This window comes from Thalassophryne amazonica, chromosome 15, assembly GCF_902500255.1.
Source record: "Thalassophryne amazonica chromosome 15, fThaAma1.1, whole genome shotgun sequence".
Lineage (NCBI taxonomy): Eukaryota > Metazoa > Chordata > Actinopteri > Batrachoidiformes > Batrachoididae > Thalassophryne > Thalassophryne amazonica.
In genome coordinates this window covers 67,825,827-67,845,092 of record NC_047117.1, presented here as the reverse complement: position 1 = coordinate 67,845,092, position 19,266 = coordinate 67,825,827, and the positions used below count along the sequence as shown (strand labels likewise).

The 19,266-nt window shown below is 43.3% G+C and overlaps 1 protein-coding gene across 3 annotated transcripts in view; it reads right to left on the bottom strand.

Moving 5' to 3' along the window:
- The window catches only part of LOC117527157 (RNA binding protein fox-1 homolog 2-like), a 108,084-nt gene that overhangs the window by 79,702 nt on the left and 9,116 nt on the right, over positions 1 to 19,266 (bottom strand). For all 3 annotated transcript variants that reach the window (XR_004565454.1, XM_034189380.1, XM_034189379.1), the window contains exon 2: positions 5,381 to 5,431. Coding sequence is in view for 2 of the 3 variants with exons in the window: in XM_034189380.1 (XP_034045271.1) it covers positions 5,381 to 5,431 (51 nt within the window). In the remaining variant the exon portion in view is untranslated. The remainder of the gene's footprint in view (positions 1 to 5,380; positions 5,432 to 19,266) is intronic.

The window sequence follows — 19,266 nt, the reverse complement described above, 5'->3', positions numbered from 1 at the left end:
CAAGATAAAATTATTTCCAACCTTTAAGAATGGCATGCGCACATGGTGTGTTTGTAATGTGCCAGTTGAACACATACAGAGACCTGAGATGGTAAATAACACCCTGGATGAGAGATGCTATTGTCTGTTCATGTGGATAACAACAATCATAGAAATACCTTCACTTGAATACGTGCACATTGTTTGGTCAGAGAGAAATGCGCATCAGGGCTGTATGATGGCGCAAGCGGCTACTGCACTTACTTCCAAAACACAAGGTTCCTGGTTTAAGGCCAACTGTGCCCATTCTCTATGTAATGTGGAGCTGCATCAGGAAGGGAATTTGGTGTAAAACTTGTGCCAAATCAACATGCGGTTCAATACCATATCTACAATGGCAACCCCAAGCAAATAAGATGAAAGAACACACACAGAAACAGGCGTGTGAGCCAGTACCTCACCCTTTTTAATGACTTGGTCACATGCATTGCCAAAATTATTTACAAGCATGGGAACAATTTGTGTGTTGTGTACAGGCAACAGCAGTTCTTATATTTTCTTTTGGTCTCTAAATGCTGGGGCCCTGTGGGTGTGTCCTGGACACCACGTGAACTAGCAGAAGATATACGCAATACCGGCCTATTCTAAATGTAAGTCTAAGTGGCTGCTCCCTTTCCATTCAACAGCAAAAACATCTTCACCTCACATATATTCATTATGGAAGATTGTTGGCTCAATAACACTGGTGGAGGGATGAGTTTGTCCTTACATCTATGTTGTCAAGTGCTAGTGTGCATCTGTCTCTGTATGTTTGTGTTACATGCCTGTGTGTGCATGCAATTGTGCACCCCTGTATGACTCACTCTGCTTGTAAAAACATGTAGAGTAAAACTCGCCTAAATCATCATCGTATAAACCGGATACTCACACTCACCGGACAAAAGCAAAAGTCCACAGGTTTTCCATGTAATAAACACCATATATACCGGATTTTGTATAACGTATTTTCGTTTACATCAGACAAAACGTCCTGCCTCATCACAATGCATTTCCATTAAAAACCCCTTCCATTAAAAACCCCTCGCATGTACCGGACAGAGCAGTCTGGGCGTGCCGAGCCGCAACAGAGGTACAATATGAAATTCAGCATTGACACACACCGATTCGAAGAAAGTGGGTACCATATTTCCTTGATTAAAAAGCCCTGGCATTTATTACTTTCAAACTGTGAAATGGAATATAGCATTTATAACCATCTGTTCATTTAGGGAATAGCCCTGTTGTGTCTGATGATTTGCAGACGTTCATGCTAGTTATACGGTCGCAAATTGAGATTTACTGGTGACGCATTGGTTTATTTTTCTGTAGGCAAGTCGGTCGGCGAGGCTTAGCGTGAGGCAGCGTCGCTCCAACAGCGGTCAGGGCACGGAGTAGTCCATCAAATGTGAAACGGTAATTCTGTGTCAGAGTCCACATCAATACTTTCATATGGTAGCTTAAATTCACCCATTCTGGCGGCGGTATGTGACTTTCTCTCGCTCTCAACACCATTATGACATCTGCGTATCAGCGCATGCAGCCGGTGTTCCGAATTTGGGTCTCGTCGCATAAATCGACAATTCCGCATCCCGACAATATTGCACATGAGGGGTGGCCTGTCAACAGGAATGACGTCATCAGAACACCGGTCAGGGTTTTGCTACCATTATCCTGATATTAAACGGTGAGAAATAGGGATGGGTATCGAGAACCGGTTCCTTTCGGGTATCGTTAAGAAATGATTTGATCCACCGAAATCAATAACCTTTTTACTTAACGATTCCCTTATCGGTCCTTCAGAGTGGCCATTGTTTTGGGGGGTGTTTGTCAGGAAAATTAGAATTTCTCTACATTGATTACAGACCCTGCAGCGGGTCTGTAATCAACTTTTCTGCAGCGCAGCTTTGCTTTGAACCTTGAACCAATCGAAGCAGTGATTCGCAGATCGAAGCAGTGCTTCAATCATTGCTTCGTTGATTAATTTATTTCTTTCGCTTTCCACCGCTAAAACCCTAAAGAGCATAATGCTGTGAGTATTATTTACCTTTTTATGTTAAACCGACCTGTTATGGTCTTCTGATAGATGTATTTTATAACAAAAACGGGACCGATGCTAACACATTAGCATGTCTATAGCACTTTCGATGTTAAAATTAGCATTAGCAGTTGTCAAGCGTTTGTTGTCGTAAAAGAGTCAAATGTATTACAAATTGTAGTATTTTTTAAATTTATTTTTGTTTATATATTAATAATAATAGCAAGCACAACAATAATAGTAATAACTAATCTGATGATTATAGACAATTTTAGAGAAAGACAAAAAGAACCTGAATAAAAACACAACAGAAAAAGTATAAAACCAACTAACAATGAACATACATAATTAAATAAATATATACATACATACAGAAATAAATAAGTGTTTCCTGTGAACACCTAGTGACTCTTACACCTCCATTTAATCCCTGTCTTATTTAAGTTTAATGACTGTTTGTTTTGGTCAAACCATATTTTCAATGTGTTAATTTCTTCAGTGATTTCCTCCAGAACTATCTGCCAAGCTAGTGGTGTTGGAGGGTAATTTTGGGTTTCAGCTTTTTTTGTTTTTCACCACTTTCTTCCCTGAATATGTGAAATCGTGAGTCACTTTTGTGCGGATTAAAGTTACTAACTGGGACTCCCGTCTTGTTGCGAGAAAGAAACGAGAATCGTCCTCCGTTCTGTTCACACATCTCCAAACGCTGCGCGGCTCTCTGCCGAGTCAAGTTAGAACGATAGAATCCAGTTGGAATTAATAACTTCAAAGCAAAACACTGTTTTCTTTATTTTTATTTATGTCCAGAGATCAAGGATACAGTGACCAATTTCATATTTATTTACTTTAAGACTGAGTGAAATACACAGAAAACCTGTAAAACCTACTTTTAGTACAAAATTCACAAGAGGTATCGATAAGGAATCAGATCGATAAACAGAATCGATAAAGGCATCGATATCGATAAAATCTTAATACCCATCCCTAGTCTGAAATCTCACACGATTAACCAATCAGATTTGCGGAAAAAATATAATTGGATTAGAATAGCATATAATTACCTGCAACAATGACTAGATGTGTTTTCAAAAGCTTAGGAATGAGCCCTACATATCTACAGGTACCTCATAGAGATCTCTATGTTGCAGCGCCATGTTGATACAAAAGGGACTCCGTCTTTCGTGTTGTCCAGTGCGGCTACAAGACTGCAGAAAAAAGAAGAGGAATCTGTGGCTGCTCCCCTTTACTGTGTCTAATCGTTGCTAGTTGAGGCTAACAAGTTTGAGAACCCTCATTTATGTGAAATGGAGGATCATACATATTGTTTATCACAAGAGAAGATGAGAGCACGAATCCCCACTGTTAACGAAGCTACAATGTGAAGGGGAACAAAAGTGTAATCGGCAACAGCATAATGCACTGCGCAACTTCACCACTAGATGACACTAAATCCTACACATCATAGCTTTAAATCCAGTCATGTTCTTCTGAGATATCCATCAGACATTAGCTTCTTGATGGAGGCATTATTTATGAATTAACAGGCATATTTTCAGAAAAAAAAAGCTGACAACAATCACATTATTTTTCTGCTTCTGAATAGAGCAGGAATGTGGACAGGCTCTTAGAACAGCTGAATTACTCTGCACCAGCACCACTCTGCAAACAAACGAGTCTGCAGCATAAAAACAGTGTAATTGTGTCGGCTCAGCCTTCACGATTGTGTGAACATGAACATCATTATCATTAGGAAGGAAACTGTTCAATGGTGTAACATTTTACAAATCCACTGTGAAACAAAACTGCTTAAGTGGATTCTCGGCTACCGCACTATCCTCCAAACGGTACCAAAGCAAGCCAACGTGATCAAGACAAACCGGGGGAAAGAAATCTCTCTCATACTCAAGCAAATAAGATTGTACAAGTGAAGGCTTAAGACAGATAAAGTGCAGATAAGCAGACAGAGGTTGTCTGGCATTGCAGAAAGCGAGGGATGAGGAGATTACGGGCAGAGGATAAGTGGATGAATAGGGGTGAAATAAGGATTAACCACATAAACCCAACGGTCTAATCACACAATCAGCAGGCTAATATAAACTTGCGTAAACAGATTGTAGTCTTAAGCATGCGCACACAAACACAAACTGCAGCACAATTTCATAGGGCTGTCTGTTTACTTGAATACTTGTAAAATATTTAGTAATGCTAAAACACTTGTGCCCCCCCCCCAAAAAAAATATTGACAGTACAGTGCAACTGATTTATGTACAATTAATGTACTTTTTTTAATGGAAGGTTGTTAAATACAGATGAGCCTCATTAACTCGCACACATGTAAGTCGCGATTCGCCTTTACTCACGGTCAATTTGTGGACCTGAAAATTTAGACTACCGTATAAAAGTCTATTTTGATTTGACTGTTTTTGAGAGGGGCAGGCACAAGTATAAATATGCACCTGTCACATGTGCGAGGGTCAGACACATTTCTCGGGTGTGAGGGGCGAGCGTGTGTATAAATTCTGGCCCAATCTGAACCAGCGAGAAGGATCTAAAGAGTCACATCCAAAAACTTCTAATCATCCGCACTGACGAAGCCCTCATTGCTGATGTGCTGCAGCCCGAGGAGGAAAAAAAAGATCCCGAACCCACTCCAGATGAAGAAATTACCATCATCCCAGAAGGACTCACGCTTTAAATGGTCGAAACTATTGTAATATGTTTATTTGTTCAACCATATTAACTCACAGTTTCAGATTACTCGTGGTCCGATTTTGTGGACCCAAACTTGTGCGAGTTAATATGGCTCATCCGTATCAATGTTACATAAAAAAACTTCTTTGAGACAGTCTCCTTATTAGAACATCAGGTTATGAAGTCCTGGTCAGAAATATTGGCAGCCCTGATATTTAAGTGCAAAATGTAAAATATGCTCAGGAATTCATGCAAAAGAAACCAATTTGAACAACAATAAAAGCTTTTATATAGTGAAATATAAAAAATATAGACATAAAATGCATACTGGCACAGTTACTGGTGTCTTTTATTCAATTTACAGTAAAGCATCACTTCCACATAGGTAGTAATTGCATAAGGTACGAGACAAGTGAGGGAAGCCACCAAGACATCCATAACACTGGGCTCTCATATTATATATTAGTCTCATGTTCATTAAACTTGTGATTAAAGATTTGGGGAGGGCAGAGGATTTTCAGAGATCAAATATGAAGACCGTTTACAGAACAGAATGAGCTACCTCACAGTGGACGGTTAAAAATCTACAAAAACATAGATTTTACATGCATTTAATAAACATTTTTGTACTCTTACCTGACCATGAGAAGGGTAGCCATGGTATCCAAGAGTCAATGAGTCATTGCTCTGAAAGTAAAAAGAAGATTTATGGTTTTAACATTTGGTCATTAAGTAGATAAATAAAAACACAAGATGCTCAATAAGAGTGCCATCTTTTTTGAGGATCATTCCAATCCCTCATTTATTTAACATTCACAGTTCTCTCTACCAAATACATCTTAAGGTGTCGTTACAGTCCCATAGTATTAATGATTCCTAATGAAATTAACTCCAGTGGTCACACACTCCCGCTATCAATCCGTGTCAGGCTCCCACAGAGCTGTCATCCCAGCGGATTCATCGCCTGCTTGTAAAGAGATCATAATGGGGGCGAGTGAGATCATGCAAGTGGGAGATGAAAGACGAAGACAGAACGAGTGTCAGCACGGCTCTTAAATCACAAATAGGTCAGGAGTGTCAGCGAGCATCAAGCCCGTTGGTGTGAAATGGCATCACAAGGCCTGATGCAACTTCCAGTGCACTCCTCTCAGGATCCTCCCGTCTGTGCGCGTGAAGCATCAACCACTGACTGGTCCAACACATAGACAGCACAAATTACAGGCAGGAAGTCTTCAAACAATTTAAAAAAAAATAAAAAAATCATCATACGCATACACTCTGAAATTGTTTGTATCTCATTTTATTCGTACCAGTAGCGGTGTTCCGGCTTTTATGCTAATGTGTTCCATTAAAGTGTGGCTTTTCACAGCAATTACATTGCTCTTTGAAGGGGGGAAAAGCAGACTCGCCTCTCTTTGGCTTTGTATCACTAGATTAGAAAACAACTCTGCTCCTCCTCCTTTGCCGTCCTTCCCCAGATCCTCCTTTCATCTGGAACCAATGTCCCTCTTATGCCGTGTCCCCGGGGGGAACACTTTGCTGCGCGCGCCTCGCAGCCTGACACCACCCCCTGATTAATACAGTAGCCATCTATCTTCAAACACCAAAGGGTTATTTCACTAAAACTAAGCACAATGTTCCAAATGTAAGAGGCAGACAGGCAAAGGAATGGAGTTTGTGCAAGTCCCTGTCAGAGCCAAAAATGTACTTAGTGAACTGGCGTTGTGAGGTAGAAACTCTAAATAATGAATCACCACTTAGATGCCCGAAAAACATAAATAAGGTATAAACCTTATTTTACAGCAAGGCCAGATCAACTGTACAAAAGGTTGAGATACAATCCATGAAGGCATACAACAAAAACAAAACACACAACACAAGGAAATAAGGTTGCAAAATCAACACAATACAATTCTAATCAATACACAGGGGGAGGAGATGGGTGTTCAACTTGAAACACATCTGGAAACATCTGTATCAAAAGACCCAGAAGAACCAAGCTGAAAACAGTCCCCCCAAAAAAATAAAAAGGGGGGTGGGGAGCAAAAACAATGACTCATACATGAGTGGAGTCATGCGCCTACTTTCCTTAAGAAACTGGAAGGAAGAGAGGTATGAGGAGCGAGAGAGGGGGGCTCGCTTTTTGGCATTCAGTGCCTTCTTGCACAGTAACATGATAAAAAGATTTTTAAAGGGGTCGTATAGTGCAAAAAACTGGGAGCAGTCGGACAATTCAATTAATAGAGATGCAGTCATCTGGCGAAAGCCTGGGTTGCTTTACATGTAAGAGTAACCATACGAACCCTGTTTTTAATGTAAAAATATTTTGCTTTGGAAGAAACTAATTATTTCATGCTGTGCTACCTTATTTTGTAACATACGAGGTCTGTGATAAAAGTAACGGACCTTATTATTTTTTTCAAAAACCATATGGATTTGAATCACGTGTGATTACATCAGACATGCTTGAACCCTCGTGGGCATGCAAGAGTTTTTTCGCGCCTGTCGGTTACGTCATTCGTCTGTGGGCAGTCTTTGAGTGAGGAGTCGCCCACCCTCTCGTCGTTTTTTTCATTGTTTAGGAATGGCTCAGAGACTGCTGCTTTGTTTGATAAAAATTTGTTCAAAAACTGTAAGGCACAACTGAGTGAACACCATTCGATAAATTCAGCTGGTTTTCGGTAAAAATTTTAACGGCTGATGAGAGATTTTGATCTGTAGTGTCGCCGTAAGGACGGCCCACGGCGCCTGACGGCGATCTGCACTTCAAGGCGGCAGCGTCTCACCGTTTCAAGTTGAAAACTTCCACATTTCAGGCTCTGTTGACCCAGTAAGTTGTCAGAGAACAGAGAACTTTCAGAAGAAGTCGGCATGAGGAGTTTATTCGGACATTCCATTGTTAACGGACATTTTGTAATGAAAGAACGTGCGGGCAGAGTCGCATGTCGGGCCGGACCCAACCGCGGGGAGTCGCGACAGGAAAAACACCTCTTCTGAATCTTCTCTGTTCTCTCACAACGTCCTGGGTGAATTAAGCCTTAAATTAGGATGTTTTCAGGTCGAAACAGGCCGACGACGGCGCCTGGAAGCGCTGCGCGACGTCCAGCTCCGTGGGAAGTCCTTACACCGACAGAAACACCCCATAATCTCTCATCAGCCGTTAAACTTTTCACCGAAAACCAGCTTAATTTCTCGAATAGTGTCCACTCAGATATTCCTCACAGGTCCAGAAAAAAGGTTGATAAAGCAACGCGCGCCGTCCGCAGCGGCTATTCAGACAAAGAGATTCCAACAGCCTGGGTGGAGCACTCCTCACTCAAGGCCTGCCCACAGGCGAATGACATCACCGACACGCGTGAAAAAAACTCACGCATGCGCACGAGGGTTCAAGCATGTCTGACATAAAAACATATGAATCAAATCCATTTATTTTTTGAAAAAAATAAAAAGGGCCGCTTTTTTCATCACAGACCTCGTATATCATAACAGAAAATGTATTATCTGAAAGATGGCACGGGGGGTGGGGACAAAAAACAATTTTACAATATGAAAACCAATTTTTAAAGGCTGGAATCAAAGTAATTATTACTGGTGAAAACAAGGTTAACATGTAGCTAGTATTGCTTTTATTCAGTAGAGGGCCAACGACAGCACTGCATACAATTTTTACTTTGAGTACAGAAAAATGAATCAAAGTTGCAAGAAGAGTTCATCTGCATGATGTACCGTGGCAAACATCGTGATGTACCAGTTAAGTATCCACTGCCCAACCCTAATGCAAACTATTTTCTCACCACTTTTTAATGCAGCAGTTTGCTTCAAAAAGTGTTTTAAACATTTCATTACCTAATATACAGAATGGCTCTCCAGAGGGAATAAAACCGCTCACAAATGTTTTTTTTTTTTATATGAATTATGGTACAGTCTAAAAGTGTATTATTTAACTTTTCCTTGTGGTTTAGTGCTACTAAAAGCAACCATAAATTGCACTATACTGTAATATCAAATTGTAATACTTATAAAATTGTATTTCTTAGTTATCACAATACATATCAAATCAGCCCCCAAATATCGTGATAACGTATCACATCAGCAGATGAATGCATCAACCCAATCCTATTATCTGCAACATTTATCTCTATGCTAATTTTGTTTATTCTCTGACAAATTACTGATTTTTCTTATACAGAACAGCATGTAACTGCACACAAACTATGAGATGCTCAATGTCTATTTCATCAGCATATCAATCACCATACAGAAGAAGATGGCAACTTCTGCCACTGACCATCACTGGAAAAACTTCAGTATGTTTAGCTGCTGCTGCCAGCCATTCCTATGTCTTTTCCAGCTTTCCAGTGTTCGCTGACTTCCCATACAAAAACTCAGCGTTTCATCAAATATGTCATGGAACTCCCTACTTGAACCACGGCTTGCAGATGTGTCAAGTACCGTAAAAATGAGTCCAAGTTAAAATGCCTGAGTCAAAAATGTGGCACAGCCAGTCTTGGGCGGCCCAGTGGCATTGACACCCTAAATCCCCCATACCTGAAATTTTGTTTTTATTTTTGAAACAGATTTTTGTAACCTTTATATGCAACCTGAAGGCAATTTTGGTGATTGGGAGGGTTTAGCTGATAAAACTTGTAGTACGTATGCTGCAAACTAGTTGCTTTCCCAACTATGTTTTGTTTACATTTTATTATTTTTGTACATTCACCACAGAAACCAATTGGCTGTCCCTCAGCTGAAGCCGTGAGAATTTCCTTTCCCATTTCTGGCGTGCATGAACACCAAACTTTCTTCGTAACTGCTTCCTGTCTCCCTAACAGTACATTAAATTATTTATTGTCCTGCGCTCTGCCATGTCAGTAGAGTATCATAAGTGCTCGTGTGTGTGTGTATGTAATGAACAGCTGGGTGGATTTTCACCAAATTTGGTGGGACTATTACATGGGTTAGTGTCTCCAGATGATTTGCTTCAGGAACCAAATGGTCAAAAGGTCAAGTGTGCAGTCTGCAGAGTGCATCAGCCATCTGATGCACTTTTAAAAAATGAAATTAAGGTAGCCTCCCCCTTGAGCTGCCACCTTATTGTGGTGGGGGAGTTTGCGTACCCGGATGATCCCAGGAGCTATGTTGTCAGGGGCTTCATGCCCCTCGTAGGGTCTCCCATGGCAAACAGGTCCTAGGTGACGGGTCAGACTAAGGGCAGTTCAGAAGCTCCTATGACCAGTGCGATACCAAGGACTGAGACGTCGCCCGGTATGGCGGAGCTGGGGCCCCACCTTGGAGCCAGGCCTGGGGTTGCGGCTCGCGCGAGCACCTGGTGGTCGGACCTTAGCCCATGGGGCCTGGCCGGGCTCAACCCGAAAGAGCGACATGGGCCCACCCTCCGCAGAGGGGCCCTTGGGGGTCGGGTGCAGACAGAACTGGGTGGCAGTCGAGGGCAGGCGGCCGGGCGGCCAGGTCCGCGCTCACAGCCTCTGGCTGTTGGGACGTGGAACGTCACCTCGCTGGGGGGGAAGGAGCCTGAGCTTGTGCGGGAGGTTGAGAGGTACCGACTAGAGATAGTCGGGCTCACCTCCACGCACAGCTTGGGCTCTGGTAGCCAACTCCTGGAGAGGGGCTGGGCGATCCACTTCTCTGGCATTGCCCACGGGGAGAGGCAGTGAGCTGGGGTTGCATTGCTCATTGCTCCCCAGCTCAGTGGCCATGTGTTGGAGTTCACCCCGGTGAAGGAGAGGGTCATGTCCCTACAGCTTCGGGTCGGGGACAGGCCTCTCACTGTTGTCTTGGCCTACGGGCCGAGCGGCAGTGCAAAGTACCCGACCTCCTTGGAGTCCCTGGGAGGGGTACTAGATAGAGCTCTGACTGGGGACTCCATTGTTCTCCTGCGGGACTTCAATGCCCACGTGGGCGGCAACAGTGAGACCTGGAGGGGGGTGATTGGGAAGCACGGCCTCTCCCATCTGAACCCGAGTGGTGTTCAGTTGTTGGACTTCTGTGCTAGCCAGTTTGTCCATCACGAACACCATGTTCGAGCACAAGGGTGTCCATAAGTGCACGTGGCACAAGGACACCCTGAGCCGGAGGTCAATGATCGACTTTGTAGTCATATCATCTGACCTTTGCCCACATGTCTTGGACACTCGAGTGAAGAGAGGGGCTGAGCTGTGGACCGATCACCACCTGGTAGTGAGTTGGATCCGCTGGGAGGGGAGGAAGCCGGTCAGACCTGGCAGGCCCAAACATATTGTGAGGGTCTGCTGGGAACGACTGGCGGAACCCTCTGTCGGCGAGGTCTTCAACTCCCACCTCCGGGAGAGCTTCTCCCAGATCCCGGGGGAGGTTGGAGACATGGAGTCCGAGTGGACTATGTTCTCCACCTCCACTGTCGATGCAACCGCTCGTAGCTGTGGTCGCAAGGTCTCTGGTGCCTGTAGCGGCAGAAGTAAGAGATGCCGTCAAGCTGAAGGAGTCCTACTTGTCTTTGCTGGTACGTGGGACCCCGAAGGTAGCTGACAGGTCCTGGCAGGCCGAGCATGCTACAGCCTGTGCGGTCGCAGAGGCAAAAACTCGGGTCTGGGAGGAGGACTATCAGTCGGCCTCGAAGAAATTCTGGCAAACCATCCGACGCCGCAGGAGGCGGAAGCAGCTCTCCGCCAACACTGTCTATAGTGTGGGTGGGGAGCTGTTGACCCTGACTGGGTATGTTGTCGGGCGGTGGAAGGAATACTTCGAGGATCTCCTCAATCCCATCTTCCCAAAGAGGAAGCAGAGATTGGGGACTCAGAGGTGGACTCATCCATCACCCAGGCCGAAGTCACTGAGGTGGTCAGAAAGATCCTTGGTGGCAAGGCTCCTGGGGTGGATGAAATCCGTCCTGAGTACCTTAAGTCTCTGCATGTTGTGGTACTGTCATGGTTGACACACCTCTGCAACATCGCGTGGCGGACGGGGACAGTGCCTCTGGATTGGCAGACCGGGGTGGTGTCCCTCTGTTTAAGAAGGGGGGGTGTGTTCTAACTACAGGGGGATCACACTCCTCAGCCTCCCTGGTAAGGTCTATTCCAGAGTACTGGAGAGGAGAATTCAACCGATAGTCGAACCTCGGGTTCAGGAGGAGCAGTGTGGTTTTCATCCTGGTCGTGGCACAATGGACCAGCTCTACACCCTCCATCAGGTGCTTGAGGGTTCATGGGAGTTCACTCAACCAGTCCACATGTGCTTTGTGGATCTGAAGAAGGCGTTCGACCGTGTCCCTCGAGGCACCCTGTGGGGGGTGCTTCGGGAGTACGGGGTCCTTTGCTAAGGGCTATCCGGTCCCTGTACGGCCGCAGCAGGAGCTTGGTTTTCATTGCTGGTAGTAAGTCCAACCTGTTTCCAGTGCACGTCGGCCTCCGCCAGGGCTGCCCTTTGTCACCAGTTCTGTTCATTACCTTTATGGACAGAATTTCTAGGCGCAGCCAGGGTATAGAGGGGGTCCGGTTTGGGAACCTCAGAATCTCATCTCTACTGTTTGCGGACGATGTGATTCTGTTGGCTTCATCAAATCAGGACCTTTGGCGTGCACTGGGGCGGTTTGCAACCAAGTGTGAAGCATCCGGGATGAAAATCAGCACCTCCAAATCAGAGGCCATGGTTCTCGACCGGGAAAAGATGCCTTGCCCTCTTATCTCGGGGTGTTGTTCATGAGTGAGGGACGGATGGAGCGTGAGATGAAGAAAGAGCTGAGCAGGGGGCAAAGCTCTTGACTTACCGATCGATCTATGTTCTGACTCTCACCTATGGTCATGAGATTTGGCTCAGGACTGAAAGAACAAGATCGCGAGTACAAGTGGCCAAGATGAGTTTCCTCCGCAAGGGTGGCTGGGCGCTCCCTTAGAGACAGGATGAGGAGCTCGGTCACTCGGGAGGAGCTCAGAGTCGAGCCGCTGCTCCTCCACATCAAAAGAAGTCAGCTGAGATGGCTCAGGCATCTTTTCCGGATGCCCCCTGGACGACTCGCTGGGGAGGTGTTCCAGGCACATCCCATCGGGAGGAGGCCCCAGGGAAGACCCAGGACATGCTGGAGGGACTACGTCTCTCAGCTGGCTTGGAAATGCCTCAGGGTTTCCCCTGGAGGAGCTGGGGGAGATGTGTGTGGATTGGGAGGCCTGGGCGGCTTTGTTTGAGCTGTTGCCCCGCGACCCAACCCCCGGATGAAGCGGACGAAAATGGATGGATGGATGGAAATTAAGGTAGCACATTTTGAAATGCAGAAGAATACAAATTAACACAACCAGTTTTACTAAATGTACCTCTTATTTGTGATATAGTTTTAGTTTTGCATCTTCATTGACATTTGCAGGTTTTCTCATCAAATGGTTTGTTCAAAAACATTCATTTTAGTGTTACTGATGACAAATACGGTACACTATAAAGCATCACGAAAATGTAATTTCAATTTTAAAAGTTCAGTCCACACTTCTAACCTTACTTGTTTTCCCTTTTTTAAAGCATCCTCTGGCTTCTTCTGAAAAGGTCACTCTGCACTGCTCACATGTACAGTACCAAAACAAGGTGGGGGGGGGCACTGAAATAACACTTTATATTGTTGTGTATACAGTGGTCCCTCGTTTATCGCGGGAGTTACGTTGCGAGTTAAAAATAGCCCGCGATATGCGAAATCCGCGAAGTGGCCAGCGTTATTTTTTACAATTATAGACGTTTTAAAGCTGTAAAACCCCTCACTACACACTTTATACACTTTTCTCAAACAGGCATCAACATTTTCTCACTTTTCTCTCGTGTGTAAACACTCTCAAAGTTCAAACCTGAGTAGAAAAATAAGACCAACCTGTTTTCAGGCCCAAACATTTGTTTGAGAAATAAAAATAGAACGTTTTCCTATAAATAATTATTATGGCTTTTAGAACTAACGAATTTAATTTTAACAATCAACGTACGAGGTTGGACACATAAGAAATTATTAATAGTGACTGACCAGTATTTCACAGTTCCTCTGATTGCGTCTTCATCCTGGCGCCGGTAGTAAGTCAAACCTGTTTCCACTGCACGTTGGCCTCCATCAGGGCTGCCCTTTGTCACCGGTTCTGTTCATTACTTTTATGGACAGAATTTCTAGGTGGAGCCAGGGTGTAGAGGGGGTCCGTTTTGGGAACCACAGAATCTTATCTCTGCTGTTTGCGGACGATGTGGTTCTGTTGCCTTGTTCTGTGGGGAAACTAGCAGTAGTGTAGCGGTCCACCTACTGTCACCCTGACCGATTAGTGCCGTTGATATTCAGCATTTTTACACTTATCTGTATCTGTTATTTATAAAGCTGATATGACAGTTTTGTTTTCAAATGCACAACTGTGGCTCTGATACAGCTGCAATCACTATTTCCCAGAGATTCATATTTTATTCAACATGATAACTTACCTTTTCTTCAAAAATATTAACCAAAAATGTACTGAGCCACTGGCAGAGGAGGCGATGATTACACAATGAAGCGAAATACAAAAGTTGATGTTTTATATGAATTAGTAAGAATTCACAAATGGGATATTTGCAGAATTGTGACAATGCCTAGGTTGATTTTAAAACTGTACTGAATGATATTTTATGAGATGCTGTCATTCACACAAAAGTCAAACAAACTTGATAATTTTTTTAATGCAGTCTGTTGTGGGAGAGTGATGCTGAAATTATGGAAAAATAAAGTTTACATTTACACCGTCAGATGTGAGAAACTTTAGCTGACACAGCTCAGCTCTCTGTTCTCCAGATTAAAGCTACTTTAAGCTTTCAAGAAAGGAACAAATGCTTTGTCCATCTGATATTCATGAGTTTTTAACCTTTTAAACATTCTTTATGACCTATGCATACTCTCAAATGACATGAAATATAACAGAAAATAACTAAATATAAACATTCCATCATATTTAACTTTAACTTAAAATGGCTCCAGTTGTGGCTCTTACAATAGATTAAAAACATTACAAACCTACAGTTATTTACTGTATTTTATTCCCTTTTGCATAGGCCCACTGATGTCTGAGAAGGGCTCACCATGTGGAGAAAATGGTCCACTACCCTTATCACGCTTTTGAACTATCAATCACTGCTTTCTGGTCTTTAGCAATACCCCACCCACAGGACTACCTGATTTGTTAGATGTCAGGAGTTTAGGCTATCAGCTGAAGACCACAGACTGGAACTGTGACAGCTGAATTTATTTATTTATGTGTTAAACTTCATATCAATGCTGTTCATAGCTCCCTGCACTGTTTGAACTGTGTGTTAAGATGTGTTTTTTTTTACCACATTGAGACCTTTTTTTTTTTACTGTAGTTATCTACATTTGTAATAATTAGTAGCTGCCCTCAAAAAGCCATATCAGTCAACCCCTACAATAGAGAGCAAAACTGTTTTTTTTTTTTTTTTGCCAGGCTGTAAACATGTATATTTCTATTGTAAAGTTGGAGATTTTAACATGGGGCTCTATGGGGACTAACTCACTTCTTGAGTCAGTGTCAAGAAACTTTGGCAATTCCACGTTTTTCTGCACCGAAGGTTGGGGCTTGCTTAAAACATTAAGAATCTATCACGTCAGCATCTGTTCAATGTTTTCACTGCAATCTTGAAAATCTCTTTTCCGTGACATCTGGTGACCTCAATTAGCTGCCGGAAAAATATATAGTATGACCTTTCAGGCAATGGTGGTTAATGGTGGTTCCGCCTTTTTTATATTAGTTTGGAGACACAGACAACAGCTCAATCGCTTACTCTTCGCAGTTGTGAAGATGGTGTGACCAATCAGGAGAAAGTAACAAAACGATATAAAGTCAACAGATGGCAAAAATGAGAGGAGGAGGATGAGGAGGACAGGCAGAAGAGCTTAGGGAGCAAGACAGGGGTGGAACACAAGCCTTTAAAACGAAGAGAGAGGATCGAGCGTCTCCTTCACTACATCTTTAATCGACACGAACACCACAAGTACTCCTACAAAAACTATAAGTGGTGGTAGGTGTCTGTGCACGTACGACTGTTTTGTTAAGCGCTGTGTCTAATTTTGTCACGAGTCGTGTCTATTCCCATCGAGCCTTTTGGGACCACAGCTCTTCTGAAGCGGCGAAGCAGAACTACATTTCACTGCTCCGACAGTCATCCTACCCAACTGCAAAACAGGGCGCGCTACACACGCAAGTCCATGTGAATCCACTTCATCTGCAGAGCACCTACGTGCTAAACCGCCCAACAGGCAGCCAGACAATCTCAAGTTTATTTTACACTTCACATCCCTCTGACTTTCTGCAGTAAACCTTCACATCCTCCTTCGAGAGCCTGCTGTCTGCAGCCGAAGTGGGTTTCGGTCATCAGCTTGACAGCTTTGACATGTGATTATATTTGTAATGTCGACACAGCGCTAACAAGTCCCACGCATTTGAAAAAAACATTACATTTTTCATGAAATACTGAATTTTCTTCTGGCCTGTTTGGGGAATGAGTAACTAGTTGTGTAATGAATGACAATTAATAAATACTCACTGACATTTGTTACACAACAGAACTGACACCCATCTCAAGCAGAAACTAATCATTATCAGCTGGCTACTTTTAGGATGTACTGATTGCTGGACAAAATGTCAATAAATACCAACAGCAACAAAAATGCTCATTACAATTTCCTCATGACCAAATGATGTTGTCAAGGTGTTGTTTTGTTCAGTCAGCAGAACAAAACCTAAATAACTTTCAACATTTTATTTAAATATGCAATTAAAAAGCCAAAAAAGGAGGGAAAAAAATCCTAATATATAAATGACACAGTGCCAAAAATAAAAAAGGGCATCTATAGAGTTGGGAATTGTCAAATCTTACACATACAAGATTTGTGTCTCTTCCTGAGACAAATAAAATAAAAAAGGTGACATATCTTACATATTTTATGTTTTACATATAATGATCATTTTCATTATAAATTATTCTGTTGGTTACCTGCTGGAATAACTGCTTAATTGCTTGGCTCATACAGTGTCAGAAAATGGTGCAAAAATGGTGCAAATGTTATTCCCCAAAGCCCAAGATGAATGTCTTCACACGTCAAGTTTTGTCCACAAAGATAATACGAGGGCTGTCCATAAAGTATAGGTCCTTTTTATTTTTTTCAAAAACTATATGGATTTCATTCATATGTTTTTACGTCAGACATGCTTGAACCCTGGTGCGCATGCGTGAGTTTTTCCACGCCTGTCGGTGACGTCATTCGCCTGTGAGCACTCCTTGTGGGAGGAGTCGTCCAGCCCCTCGTCGGAATTCCTTTGTCTGAGAAGTTGCTGAGAGACTGGCGCTTTGTTTGATCAAAATTTTTTCTAAACCTGTGAGACACATCGAAGTGGACATGGTTCGAAAAATTAAGCTGGTTTTCAGTGAAAATTTTAACGGCTGATGAGAGATTTTGAGGCGATACTGTCGCTTTAAGGACTTCCCACGGTGCGAGACGTCGTGCAGCACTCCCAGGCGCCATCATCAGCCTGTTTCAAGCTGAAAACCTCCACATTTCAGGCTCTATTGATCCAGGACGTCATGAGAGAACAGAGACGTTTCAGAATAAGTCGGTTTCAGCATTTTATCCGGATATTCCACTGTTAAAGGAGATTTTTTTAATGAAAGACGTGCGGACGGGTCCGCGCGTCGGGACGCAGCCGGCGCGGTGCGGCGGCACAGGAAAAACACCTCCGTGTTGATAACCATTTGTAAAATCCAGGCGGCTTTTGATGGCTTTCAGTGGAGTGAGTATATGAGAAATTGTTTAACAGCTGGACATGTTCCAACTTGTCCTTAAGGCTTCCAACGGAGGTGTTTTTCCTGTGGCGGAGCGTCGCGGCGGCTGCGAGCCGACGCTGCAATCCGCCCGCACGTCTTTCATTAAAAAAAAAATCTCCTTTAACAGTGGAATATCCGGATAAAATGCTGAAACCGACTTCTTCTGAAACTTCTCTGTTCTCTCACGACGTCCTGGATCAATAGAGCCTGAAATGTGGAGGTTTTCAGCTTGAAACAGGCTGATGATGGCGCCTGAGAGCGCTGCGCGACGTCTCGCACCGTGGGAAGTCCTTAAAGCGACAGTATCACCTCAAAATCTCTCATCAGCCGTTAAAATTTTCACTGAAAACCAGCTTAATTTTTCGAACCGTGTCCACTTCGATGTGTCTCACAGGTTTAGAAAAAATTTTGATCAAACAAAGCGCCAGTCTCTCAGCAACTTCTCAGACAAAGGAATTCCGACGAGGGGCTGGACGACTCCTCCCACAAGGAGTGCTCACAGGCGAATGACGTCACCGACAGGCGTGGAAAAACTCACGCATGCGCACGAGGGTTCAAGCATGTCTGACGTTAAAACATATGAATGAAATCCATATAGTTTTTGAAAAAAATTAAAAGTACCTATACTTTATGGACAGACCTCATATGTTTATTGTCAGAGAAGAGTAGAGAAACTCAACATATTCACATTTAAGATGCTCAAATTGCGGAACCTGGACATAAAAAAAAAAGACTTGAAACAATTTATTAGATTAAGCGCGGCAGCCCAACTTCTTTATGACATCATAAAGGTTGGAATGGAGTGGAGGTGGGAGAGTCAGGATTGTGACTTCCTTGAAGTAGTGAAATGACTACTAGGTGAACATCTTTCTTGCTGATATTTTTGACATTTTTAAAACTGGATGCCAAAGCGGAGAAAGACGGTGCCTTAGAGGGTATAGCATTGTTGCATCACAGCGAGAAGGTCCCAGGTTTGCGTCCCACCTGAGCCTTTCTGTGTGGAGTCTGCATGTTCTCGCCTGTTTGTGTGAGTTCCCTCCAGGTGCTCAGACTTCCTCCCACTTTCAAAGACATGCAGGTTGAATTGTTGACTTTAAATTGAGCGTAGGTATGCGTGTCTATATGTGGGACAGACTGGTAGCCTCTCCAAGGTGTACCCCGCCTTTCGCCTAATGACAGATGGCTAGCATAGCCTCCAGCTTGTTAGCAAATTTCCAAATTACCTTTAAATGCTTTTGGATAAAGAACATCCTGTTACGTTTTAAAATTCTAATTATTTTATAGCATTCAGTGCTGACGTATTGATGTCAAGCAACAATATGTATCCTTTACGTATTGGTCCAGGTCTAAATGTAAAAGACAAAACACAAAAACAACAAAAATTCCATTTAAAATGAGCTGTGAGGCCAAAGCTCTCAGTAACTTTTCAATTATTAACATATGTCAAGGGAAAAACCACAAATACTCTGTGAGTACCTAATAAAGAGCGCAAACGACTTACACAAAAAGCACACCACATCTACCCCAAAGTCCCCAAATATACAATCTTCTCTCACCAGCCTCTCTCAATCATAATTTAGTCAATAGTCTGGTTCCAGCGATTCATCACAATGAAGCTGAATAAATATTCTCAACTCACTGCAACAGTACATTTTTCTTGCTGACGTTTTCATTCTCCCGCGATCCGATCCCAGATAAGCGGTTGA